Genomic DNA, 13738 nt, shown 5'->3' with positions numbered 1-13738 from the left:
AGGGCATCCGGCGTAAAACTTTTGCCAAAACCAAATATGCGAGACAACCAAAACGATACCATACCGGATCGGTCGCGGACCGGGTTAACAACGACCGCCGTTGGTACTGATGACCTACAGGGTACTAATGGAAATTGGGCTACTGTGGGTCGAAGAACAAGAACAAGAAGAAGAGGAGTGTGTGTTCGGAAGCAGAGAGAGAGGAGGAAAGGAAAGAGCCTGGGACTGAGAGTAGGGACTTTGAATGTTGGGACTATGACAGGAAAAGGTAGAGAGTTGGTCGACATGATGCAGAGAAGGAAGGTGGATATACTGTGTGTCCAGGAGACCAGGTGGAAAGGTAGTAAGGCTAGAAGCTTAGGAGCAGGCTTTAAGTTGTACTATTATGGTACTGACAAGAAGAGAAATGGAGTAGGAGTTATCTTGAAGGAGGAGTTCATAAGGAACGTCCTAGAGGTGAAAAGAATGTCAGATAGACTTATGAGTCTGAAACTGGAAATTGAAGGTGTGATGCTCAATGTTGTTAGCGGCTATGCCTCAGGGGTGGGATGTGAATCTGAGGAGAAGGAGAAGTTCTGGAATGAGTTAGATGAAGTGATGCAGAATATTCCCAGAAATGAGAGACTGGTCATTGGTGCACACTTCAATGGACATGTTGGTGAAGGCAATAGAGGAGATGAAGAAGTGATGGGCAGATTTGGTATCCAGGATAGGAATGCAGAGGGACAGATGGTAGTAGATTTTGCAAAAAGGATGGAAATGGCTGTAGTGAACACCTTTTTCCAGAAAAAACAGGAACATAGGGTAACTTATAAGAGCGGAGGTAGGAGCACGCAGGTAGACTACATCTTGTATAGACGGGGTAACCTGAAAGAGATCAATGACTGCAAAGTAGTTGTAGGTGAGAGTGTAGCCAGACAGCATAGGATGGTGGTCTGTAGGATGACTCTGGTGACAAGGAAGATGAAGAGGACAGAGGCAGAGCAGAGGACAAAATGGTGGAAGCTGAAAAGGGAGGAGTGTTGCATGGTTTTCAGGGAGGAGTTGAGAAAGGGTCTGGGTGGTCAGGGAGAGCTTCCAGATGATTGGACAACAACAGCTAGTGTTATCAGGGAGACAGGTAGAAGAGTACTTGGTGTGTCATCTGGAAGGAAAGTAGATAAGGAGACTTGGTGGTGGAATGAGGAAGTGCAGGAGTGTATACAGAGAAAGCGATTAGCGAAGAAGAAGTGGGATACTGAGAGGACTGAAGAGAACAGACAGGAGTTCAGGGAGATGCGGCGAAAGGTAAAGATTGAGGTAGCAAAGGCAAAACAAAGGGCTTATGATGACTTGTATGCTCGGTTGGATAGTAAGGAGGGTGAGAATGATCTATACAGGTTGGCGAAACAGAGAGATAAAGATGGAAAGGATGTACAACAGGTCCGGGTGATAAAGGACAGAGAGGGAAATGTACTGACAGATGCTAGAAGAGTGACGGGAAGATGGAAAGAGTATTTTGAAGAGCTGATGAATGTGGAAAATGAAAGAGAGGCAAGGGTAGAAGAGGTGATTATTGTAGACCACAAAGTAGCACAAATTAGTAAAAGTGAAGTGAGGAAGGCATTGAATAGGATGAAGAGTGGAAAAGCAGTGGGTCCTGATGATATACCTGTGGAGGTGTGGAAGTGTCTAGGAGAGGCAGCGGTAGATTTTCTGACTAGATTATTCAACAGGATCTTAAAGAGTGAGAAGATGCATGAAGAATGGAGACAAAGTGTGATGGTGCCTATTTTTAAGAATAAAGGGGATGTGCAGAATTGTGGCAACTACAGAGGGATAAAGTTGATGAGCCATACAATGAAGTTATGGGAAAGAGTAGTGGAAACTAGACTGAGAGCAGAAGTCAGCATTTGTGAACAGCAGTATGGCTTCATGCCTAGGAAGAGTACTACAGATGCAGTATTTGCGTTGAGAATGCTAATAGAAAAGTACAGAGAAGGTCAGAAGGAGCTGCATTGCGTTTTCGTAGACCTAGAAAAAGCATATGACAGGGTGCCAAGAGAGGAGCTCTGGTATTGTATGAGGAAGTCTGGAGTGGCAGAGAAGTATGTTAGACTGGTGCAGGACATGTATGCTCGCTGTGAGACATTGGTTCGGTGTGCTGTAGGGGTAACCGAGAGGTTCAAGGTGGAGGTGGGACTCCATCAGGGATCAGCTCTGAGCCCCTTCTTCTTCGCAATGGTGATGGATAGGCTGACAGATGAGGTTAGACAGGAATCCCCATGGACCATGATGTTTGCGGATGACATTGTGATCTGTAGTGAGAGCAGACAACAGGTAGAGGAAAATCTAGAGAGGTGGAGGTATGCTCTGGAAAGGAGACGAATGAAAGTTAGTCGCAGCAAGACAGAATATATGTGTGTGAACGAGAGGAACTCGGGTGGAGCGGTGAGGCTACAGGGAGTGGAGATCAAGAAGCTGGAGGATTTCAGGTACTTAGGGTCAACAGTCCAGAGCAACGGAGAGTGCAGAAAAGAGGTGAAGAGACGGGTCCAAGCAGGTTGGAATGGGTGGAGAAAAGTGTCAGGGGTACTATGTGATAGAAGACTATCGGCCAGAATAAAAGGAAAGGTGTACAAGACAGTGGTGAGACCAGCGATGATGTATGGACTAGAAACTGTTACAATGACCAAAAGACAGCAGACAGAACTAGAGGTTGCAGAGATGAAGATGTTGAGGTTCTCTTTGGGAGTGACCAGGATGGAGAGGATCAGGAATGAGTCTATCAGAGGGACGGCACATGTTCGATGTTTTGGAGAGAAGGTCAGAGAAGCCAGACTGAGATGGTTCGGTCATGTACAGAGAAGAGATAGTGAATATATTGGTAGACGGATGCTGGAAATGGAGCTGCCAGGCAATAGGTCTCGAGGAAGACCAAAGAGAAGATTTATGGACGTAGTGAGAGAGGATATGAAGGTAGCTGGTGTGAGAGAGGAAGATACAGAGAATAGGGTTAGATGGAGAAGGTTGACTCGCTGTGGCGACCCCTGACGGGAAAAGCCGAAAGAAGAAGAAGAAGAAGAAGAAGAACAGAGGGATTATGGTGGCTCCTTGATACAAGTTCAGCAGGGGGCCTTCTTGCTGTATGGAGTTTGCCCGTCCTCCAGGTTTTTTTTCCCACGATCCAAAAAATGCAGTGGAGACCTGAAATTGTCCAGATGTCTTAATGAGTGAGTGAATTGTTGGATGTGGTTGGAAGAAATTCCTTCGCCCTCATCTGAGAGAGTGGGAGAGACATCTCAATCTGTTATCACCCTTGAGACTTTTCTTCTGAGGTCACACAGAGCCCCGTGCAGATACCAAGACGATTTCGCACCGGAGCTCTTGCCAGTCGACAGGCTAAACCTGAAGATAGACACTGAAAATGTTCTTACATAGAGCCTTTGGTGGGGGTGAAATGAAGAAGGAGAAAAAAAGATGTATGCCGACTGTATTGTTTGAACCAATTGCAAATTGGGGGAACTAATATTGAAGTGCTTTGGTTGAATACAAGAGTGATACAATGTATTTTGTGTTTTGAGCAGACGGCATGGCAGTTTTACAGTGACATGTTACAGTAGCAGGTACATTAATGTCTATTTGAAGAGAAACCCCGCAAGTACTGAACTGGATGTTGAAAGCTGATAAAACACAGAGTGAAACAAGAGAAGCGTTCCCTCGATCATATGGCTCTATATGAGGCCCTGTGATTGACTATGCACTTGTTCAAGGGTGAACCCTACCTCCTGCCCAGCTGGGGAAGGCTCCAGCATCCCCAGGATCCTAAATGTACAAAGCATGAAAGGCCACTCACATCCTGGCCACAAACTGCCTTCTTTCCTACCCTCTGGCAGGAGGTACCACATTCCAAGAACACAGACAAACAGAAATAAAAACAATTTCTACCCACGGGCTTCCAGAAGGATCAGTCAAACAAAACAGGAAGCAATAAGAATCGCAATACTTCTTCCTGTCAGTTGCTTTACTTTACAGTCACGATCTTATTTATTTATAGTCTGTTCCCAAAGTGCAATATGAGTTAAACAGAATCCGTATTTCTTGTTTTTTGCCTCCAATGCAATACTCTACCCTTTGAAGAATGCAGTTGTACATTTATTTTTCTCCCCTATTTCTTGTAATGCAATTAAATGTGCGGTATGTGATACGCAAGTATTTATTTATGTCTCTTTCTTGCCACCAGCTATGCGAATTTCATAGAGCCTCAGAGCAATAATAAAGACATTCATTCAATAGATGATGGATGGATGGATGGATGGATGGATGGATGGATGGAACAAAGGGGTTAGTCTCAACTCTAATGTTTTCCTTTGATGGTAACACTTTTCCATGTGGAAATAATAAAGTTCATCTATGAAAGTTTGGAGTTAATCAAAACACCATTTAACCCCATTATATTATATACAATGTTAACTCCTCGGTCGTGCACTTAGCTTCTGAAACCTGCCATTTTGGTTGATTTCATCTTTCTAACTATTACCAGAGAATATAAATACAGGTTTACTTTCCAAACATAATCATCCTGAGCGCTGTGCGTAATAACTCGCCCTCTCATAGTTGACTGTCACCCCTTTGATTGAAACACCTGACTATAATTTCCACAGGAAATGAATAGATAAATCCCAGACATTCACATTCTTCACGCAAATATATTACACCAGATCTCTTCCTCTTAATGTGTAAATTTAAAAAGTATGATGTTTTGGCTGTTTTTTTCTTTCTCTCGGTCTAATGATTGTACTCAAGCATTTGTGGTTGTTTTTATGCAGGAGAGGAGAACATCCCGAGCGCCACGGCAAGATTTCAGCTTGATTAGAGAATCATCAGATGTGAAAGATAATGGGTCTGCTACGGGATCAGACAGATGAAAAGCATCATTAGCGGGTTCGGAATAAGAGCAATCATTATTCAGGTAGGAAATGGTAAAATACTTCAGATTAAGACAAGAAAGTGAATGGCGTCTGCAAAACGTCTGCACATCTCGTCTGCTAGGTGCTCCGATGTCTGAATAGCTTTCATTGTTTTAGCACACTTTTAACTGTTTTACTTAAACCCAATGATAACCGCTATCCTGCAACGAAAAAGATTGTTTTGATTCAATCTAACACCGCCAGTGAGAGCAAATAGGGTGCAGATACAACGGAGTGTATATTGATGTTTTTCAAGATTAAAAGGCACCAAAGAATATTAATTGGCACTGCATTGGTCAGGGGTCAGCAATCTGTCAGTTATCTATAAATGTCAAGCACATCTTTGTAGCATGTAATTCATGGCTAAATGGCTCGTTAGCTTTACGTTTTTTGTTGTTTTTTTTGTTTTTTTTTGTGGTCTACTCATAGTTCAGTCTTTTCTTCCGCATAAGATTGCAGATTAACTCAATCCCAGAAATTTTTCATAAAACACATCTCTGGAATAATAATCATCGTGTGTTGCCAGAAAATGAATTATTAAGAAACATACATAAGAATAATACATAAATAAGAATAATAGTAATATGAGTATTAAAAATAGAATAATAACAATAATAATTAAATCAAAAAAATTGCATACAAAAATTAATAAATGATAATATTATCATTATTATTAGTAGTAGTAAGGGTAGTATTCACTCAGGGTTAGTAACGATCTTCTTCTCCTTTCAGCTTTTCCCTTCAGGAGTCACCACAGCGAATATACCTTCTCTATCCATCCCTATTTTCTTATTTTGTCTCAGTCTGACTTCTCTGACCTTCTCTCCAAAACATCTAACATGTACTGTTACTCTGATAGACTCATTCCTGATCCTATCTATCCTGGTCACTCCCAAAGAGAACCTTAGCATCTTTGTCTCTGCGACCTCTAGCTCTGCCTCCTGTCTTTTCATCATTGTAAATGTTTCTAGGCCATACAGCATTGCTGGTCTCACCACTGTCTTTGTACACTTTTCCTTTCATTCTGGCTGATATTCTTCTATCGCATAGTACCCGATACTTTGCTCCACCCTTCCAACTTCTTTTCCACAATCCCCACTGCTTTGGTCTGTTGACCCTAAGTACTCGAAATCCTCCAACTTCTTGATCTTCACTCCTTGAAGCCTAACCGTTCCACCTGGGTTCATCACAAATACCTGTATATATATTTTGTCTTGCTGCGACTAACTTTCATTCCTCTCCTTTCAAGCGCATAGCTCCACCTCCCTGGATTTTCCTCAACCTGTTCTCTGCTCTCACTGCAGATCACAATGTCATCTGCAGACATCATGGTCCATGGAAATTTTTTATTAACCTGATCTGTCAGCTTGTCCATCACCAATGCAAACCAGAGTAGGCTCAGAGCTGATCCCTGATGGAGTCCCGCCTCTACCTTGAACTTCTCTGTAACCCCTACAGCATACGTACCAGTGTCTCGCGGCCAGCATACATGTCCTGCACCAGTCTAACGTACTTCGCTGCCACCCCAGACTGCCTTATACAATACCAGAGTTCCTCTCCCTGCACCCCGAAGTATGCTTTTACTTGGTCCACAAAAACGTAATGCAGCTCCCTCCGGCCTTCTCTGTACTTTTCTATTAGCATTCTCAAAGCAAATACTGCATCTATAGTACTCTTTCTAGGCATGACGCCATACTGCTGTTCACAAATGCTGACTTCTGCTCTAAGTTTAGCCTGGTAACAATAATAATTGTTATTGATAATCATTATTGACAGTATTACTGACTTGATGATTAAACGAATTAATTAATATATCAATACATAACTTTCGAGCAAATTGTTAAATATGAAGATGATGTGGAAAGTTGAGTGTCAAAGCATTTTTCAATTCTGATTCTTCCCATGTGATGTACTCACAATTTAACTGCATGGGAGGAAAAAAAAACATGATGATTTTTGTTGTTCTTGTTATTGCAGAGAAATGAGAAGCACTACATTATGGTAGCTTGATCTCTGACTCTGCACAGTCTAATTGGTATCATACAAACCCAGAGTTTGTATGATATGTGAATACATTATATTACGGGTATCATCATGAATTTTACTTGTTAAACTTGAGCTTCGTCATTCCTCATCACATTCAATGCCTCCTTAGAAAGAAAACATGACACACATTTTTCCCCTCGAAAAACAATGTTGGACTAATTTCTAAAATGTTACTTTAGAAAAGGACTGCAATTGATCCAAATAAACCATGATCATTTTTCTCTTCATTTATTTATTTATTCATTATTTTGTTTTTGTATATGAATTGTAAGTAATAGTAAAAGGACAATTTTGGCATTAGCCATGATCTGAGCAACGTCTTGTGTATGATGTTCAGAAAGTTGCCTGGAAAGATTCCATCACAATCGCATGTCTTAATAGGTTTATTACTATTATCAATGTAACCAAATCTTTCTGCACTTTTATCTGTTCCCAGGCGTTTCCCACAATTTAAAGCTGTCACCCAGTTTTGTTTTTGTAATTGAGATTGAAAGACGTACTCAAGTGGATTTGCAAGAAAAAATATCGTCTTGGTTACATTTTAAAAGATTATGGCAAACGCTCTTGTACTGTCCGGTGACAACAATTCCTTTGACAACCAGACATTAAACACTCAAGATCCCAGGGGCATCTGGCTGACTCACATCCATAAAAGCCTACAATGGTATCTGAAGTTGATATACTGCACACCATCAGACCCCCAGTGGAACCATCCCTGTGGTATCAGCCTAAAATTGCCTCAGAGACCTTTTTTTTCTTTTAAAAAGCCAAGCCACACCACAGAAGAATCAGGTATTCTCATTCTCTTTTTATTGTGATGTACCTCTGATTAACAAATTGTGAATGTAGGCAATTATAACACTGTTGCCGAATGCATTGAATTTAAGCATCTGCGCAACAGTACAGCCATCATAAAGTTACAAATAATCACTTGAAAATAAAACTTATTCCCAACGTTGTTGTGCGCATTTTTTTTTTTGATTTCCCGAATCTTGATCTATAATAATTGATTGTTAAAAGATGGTCAAAAGCCAGAACAGATACTGTATATTAATTCTAAACATCTATTCCAAATTAAGAAGACAATAAAGAAAAAACATGTCCCTAACCGAAGACATAGATTCATTTCGAAAAATATTATTATCCCTCTGGCTGCCTGTGGGGATCAAAATAAGTAAGAAAGCATGTTCTGATCTTGGACAGCCTCACGGCCTCGGATTAAATTAAAATGTTTTTCATGGGTCATGGACCTGTGAATAATGGTCCATGAGACCCCCACCGCCCCAAGCAACCCCCACCTCTCTCTAACTTCCCAGCTGTTTGGGACAATGGCATTGTAATACCCTCCAAAGGCCCCCAATGTGTTGACAACATAAAAATATGACCCATAAAGCACACAGATGATTAGCTTTCAGGGAGGACAGGAGTCTCCTGTCACAGCTCTCATATACTAAGCAGCGTTAATCTGAAGTGGGAGCTGTTAGATGGGGTGTTCACTGGAGCAGTGGATCAGATGGAAAAAAAACTTGAGTACAGTGGCACACTTGGTGACATTTTGGATTTAATTTCTTTTTAATTAGAATTTCGGCATGTTTTTCTGTTTAATTAAAGGTGTTAAACTCCCATACTTTAGCAAGTGTGGATTTGACATCAAAATTACACAGTGAACCTAGATTATCTCTCAAAGGGGTTCCCCTGGAAACTCACGTCAGCAGCCAACCCCTTCTTTGGAACACCTTTGAAACATTCGCAAGAAATCAAAACTGGTACAACATTAAATTGATGGGGAATAGGCCGTTTATAGTTATACATGGGGCAGATCCAAAAAATAAGAAATTTGAATTTCTTCTTTCGGATTTGATCATTTGTAGAATAGAATAGAATAGAATAGAATAGAATAGAATAGAATAGAATAGAATAGAATAGAATAGAATATAGTAGCCCCAGCTCCATTTCAAGGAATGCAATTCATATCTTGCACAATTCATATACAGTATTTTCCAGACTGTAAGCCACTACTGTGTCCCACACTTTGAACCCTGCTGCTTATACAATGATGCAGCTAATCTTTGGATTTTTCTTCACTAACTGCAATTAAGTATGGCAGGAAGTGGATAAACATTACATTACATTACATTACATTACAGTCATTACAGACGCTTTTATCCAAAGCAACTTACAAAAAGTGAAAAAAGACAAGGCGGACACAAGAGGTCAATGCAAAGAAGAAGAAGAAGACGGTAGTGTTTGGCGCACTCAACACAAAACGCAGCATGCAAAATAACGTTTTTGCAGACATTCAACATCAGTGTGAATCTGCATTCCAAGGGGAGTGGGAGGCTTGGATGACCAGCGGCAAGAAATCATTCACAAAACCAGGCGGCCTGACCGTATGAAGAGCACTCTTCTCTGAGGTCTGCCAGTGGATCCTAACAGCGTGGAGCAGTGTGAAAGAATCCACGATCACCAATGGGTTTGGAAAGGCTGGACTGCTGCGGGAAGAGAACAGCACAACATCAGAAGAGAACAGGGAACAGCACAACTTCAGAGGTAACTGCCTCAAGATGAAAGTGACATTGTGAGCAACACAGAGAGAGAGACTGAAAAGGTATGTGACAGAGATTTTCTGACGCTCATCAACACTGAAGAAGATGACTTCAGTGGTTTCAGTGCACAGAAGGAGGATGGATAAAGCCATCAATGACTCTTCTGTTTTGTTTAATCAGCCATTTTACTGCCTTGTTACTGGCACCATTTCAAAACAGTCAATTAAGGTATGTAAATAAACATTTACCAAATAATGCAGCCTCATGACGGCACTGGCCAGTGTGTACCCGAGCCAGCTTCAGGGGGACACAGAGCAGTGTCTCCCTGAGCCGGTCCCTAAGCCCGGATAAATGGAGAGGGTTGCGTCAGGAAGGGCATCCGGCGAAAAACTTTTGCCAAAACCTATGCGAATTAACCATAATAACCAGATCATATCGGATCCGTCAGGGACCGGGTTAATAACAACCACCATTGGTACAAATGACCTACTGGGAAATTGGGCTTCTGTGGGTCGAAGAAGAAGAACAAGAAGAGGAGGAGGAGGGCGTGTTCGGAAGCAGAGAGAGAGGAGGAAAGGAAAGAGCCTGGGACTGAGAGTACGGACTTTGAATATTGGGACTATGACAGGAAAAGGTTGAGAGTTGGTCGACATGATGCAGAGATGGAAGGTGGATATACTGTGTGTCCAGGAGACCAGGTGGAAAGGTAGCAAGGCCAGAAGCTTAGGAACAAGTTTTTAGTTGTACTATCATGTTACTGACAAGAAGAGAAATGGTCAGAGTTATCTTGAAGGAGGAGTTTGTTGGGAACATTGTGGAGGTGAAAAGAATGTCTGATAGACTTATGTGTCTGAAACTGGAAATTGAGGGTGTGATGCTTGATGTTGTTAGTGGCTATGCCCCGCAGGTGGGATATGAATTTGAAGAAAAGGAGAAGTTCTGGAATGAGTTTGATGAAGTGATGCAGAAGATCCCAAGAGATGAGCGATTAGTGCTTGGTTCAGAATTCAATGAACATGTTGATGCAGGCGATAGAGGGGATGAAGAATATGTATGTGAATGAGAGGAACTCAGGTGGAACGGTGAGGCTACAGGGAGTGGAGATCAATAAGTTGGAGGATTTCAGGTACTTGGGGTCAACAGTCCAGAGCAATGGAGAGTGTGGAAAAGAGGTGAAGAGACGGGTCCAAGCAGGTTGGAATGGGTGGAGAAAAGTGTCAGGGGTACTATGCGATAGAAGAATATCAGCCAGAATGAAAGGAAAAGTGTACAAAGACAGTGGTGAGACCAGCAATGCTGTATGGCCTTGAAACAGTTACAATGATAAAAATACAGGAGGCAGAGCTAGTGGTCGCAGAGATGAAGATACTAAGGTTCTCTTTAGGAGTGATGAGGATGGATAGCATCAGAAATTAGTCTATCAGAGGAACAGCACATGTTCGATGTTTCGAGAAGGTCAGAGAAGCCAGACTGAGATGGTTCGGTCATGTCCAGAGGATGGATAGTAAATATATTGGTAAACAGATGCTGGAATTGCAGCGGCAAGGCAGGAGGTCTAGAGGAAGAACAAAAAGAAGATTTATGGATGTAGTGAGAGAAGATATGAAAGTAGTTGGTGTGAGAGAGGAGGATACAGAAAATAGGGTTAGATGGAGAAGACTGATTCACTGTAGCGACCCCTGAAGGGAAAAGCCAAAAGGAGAAGAAGAACCAATAATTATAATATAACACAATATATAAAGCAAATATATAAATGAATGGTAATGGTTCTGTAAACATGATAAAAATACTCTTATGTAATCATCCCAATAGACTTTAAAATGACAAACATACTAAAATTACATTACACGTTTCATAAAAAACTTACCTTTAAAAATCCACTGCAAATCAACAGTGAACCATAAAAAAATTATTCAATCATTATCCACACCAATTATCAAACGAAACCTCTGTTGAGAAACAAAGAGCCGACAGGTACCGTTTTAGTAAGCACTTAATCTTTGTAGGAAACAGTTTTAGAGCCGGAATAAGCGCTATCAATTTCCTTTGCCAATGTGTTGGAGAAATGATGTAAATCATTCTTTAGAAGCTTTAAGATCAATTCTTGATCGCTGATGTAAAAAAACAAACTCCTTGAAAAAAGATCCTCATTCACCTCAAAGTAAATATAACTAAAAAACACCAAGGGGTGGAGGTTGAAAATTGGAGGTTGAAAAGACTTGGCATTGTCAACGTTACTTTCAAATAACCTTTGTAAGTATGGAGATTATACTAAAATATCTTTCCTTCTTTGTTGTTGTTGTTGTTTTTAAATGCATATGGTCATTTCTTTTGTGCTGCATTCCTGAGTTAACACCACATGACCTGAACCCTGAAACAAAAACAAGAAATGACAATGGGGGAAGAAAAAAAAAAGAGTGGCCTCTCCCTTGGGGAGAGAAAGGAGAAAATTCCATCTGTCTGAATCCTAATGAGGCTTCACCAACTGCAACTGCTGTGTCTTTCACAACTCCAGGGGTGAAAGCATGACTTCCACTCCCAGATCGCAGGGGAGACGTTGCAGCGAATTGTTATTTTTCGCGGAGATTTGGAGGGGAAGGAACAAAGTCCACCTGTACTCTGGACACGAGCCGGGCTGTTTTTTTTTTTTTTTGTTAATCCGACCAAGGGTAAAAATACCCCAGCAGATGCCTCTCCTCCCGCTGCACCACCCGTCAAATTCGCACAGGCTTAAAGGTCGAACGGTATTCGGGTGCAGCTTACTACCTGTCAGAGACAATTACATTTTCATTGTTTGTATGATTGTGATGAGCTGTGCGAGGTTCGCGAAACCAATCTTGATACTCTGATTTCAATACTTCCCACTCCCCCTCGGACAGAGTATTAACATACGTAATTATAGCATGATTGTAATGGGCCGTTAGGGCCTGCAAGGCCTTCTCTGCTGGCCTAAAAATATCTGAATCACAAACTTTAATTATATTTTGTCCATGAATACTTATTAAATAATTCTGTATATAATTCTGTATATAAATAAATAATACTGCAAGTTTATAAGGTTATTATTGGTGCTTTTTATGTGTAGCAACTGTTTGCTATAAAGGCATTTATTGGGGCTACTGTCCGTTTTTGTGGCTCCCACCAAGGGACCGGGCTTTGTTGTCTGATTTCATTCTGGGAAAAACGTCACAATGGTCAGGAAACAATCAAGCAAGAATTGATTTATTCAAAGTGAGGAATGTCAACCCTCTCTGGACACCTGCTGAGACACGTCCAGTGGATGTGCAGGTGAGGAAGTTCTGGCCCCGAGCTAGGGGGGCGCGGCCATTTTATACCATCGCCTCAACGATCAGGTTACTTCCTACCAGAGACTTGTTTTACACAGTCTTGGAATTTGGGCACTTGGTGTTACGGGCCGTGCAATCGATTACACACGGGTTGTCAGTGGAAGAGTACAGAGTTGGGCATCCCTTTGTTGTCACATGAAGCGTTACCGCAGGCGAATTTTAACACTGCACAAGTTATCTATCCGTGATGCACCTCTCTTTATACTGCATTCCTGCATAATAATAATGTTTTTTTTTTATAGCCATAAACTAATTATTGGGGGGTGGATTGATTCGGAGCACTACAGAAGGCGTAGGTGTAAAATGCACGGCCCGCCAATGAATCATACCTCTCTAGGCCCACCCAATGTGGTGGCCGGGCAAGGTTTTACATTGCGGCCCACTCCATTGGCAATTTACATAGGATTACAGAAACTATCAAATAAATTGTCCCAACTTTAATAACCTTTTTGCTGTAAAGCGCTTCACACTTCCGTTCACCGGCCATGGGGGCAATTGGGGGGTTAGCTTCATGCGCCTGGACACTTCACTTCATGCACCAGGCTCCTCCTCACACAAAGACAGGAGGAGCCAAGGACTGAACTGCAAACCTTCCGAGGGTGGGAGGGAACACCTGAGATACAGCTGCATGTGCTGTTACGACTTAGGGCGATTTTATTATGTTATGTCGTGCCGTAGGAATGGAACTCCGACTGAAGTCGAGGACCTCATGTGAAGTAAACACCCCTAAGTAACTAAATAATAATAATAGTGATACATTCTAATTCAACCCTCCCCCCATAGAGAGCGAGCACATACCAATCACCAATTAGTTGTTATTTTTTGTAGTAATTTTCCATTTAAGGGCTTA

General features: G+C 41.6%; 1 protein-coding gene across 1 annotated transcript; it reads left to right on the top strand.

Annotated features, from left to right (window-relative positions):
- The first annotated feature begins 927 nt into the window (after positions 1-927).
- Positions 928-9577, top strand: LOC147215585 (uncharacterized). Its single transcript, XM_086178597.1, has 2 exons — positions 928-1659; positions 9419-9577. The coding sequence occupies exons 1-2, from the start codon at positions 928-930 to the stop codon at positions 9575-9577; spliced, it is 891 nt and encodes a 296-aa protein (XP_086034723.1).
- The last annotated feature ends 4161 nt before the right edge of the window (positions 9578-13738 follow it).

This window comes from Fistularia commersonii, chromosome 31 (assembly GCF_037954325.1).
Source record: "Fistularia commersonii isolate RoL2024-O1a breed Wild chromosome 31, RoL_Fcom_v1.0, whole genome shotgun sequence".
NCBI classification, from domain to species: Eukaryota; Metazoa; Chordata; class Actinopteri; order Syngnathiformes; family Fistulariidae; genus Fistularia; species Fistularia commersonii.
Note: the sequence above shows the minus strand (reverse complement) of the source record. Positions and strands in the feature narration are given on the sequence as shown.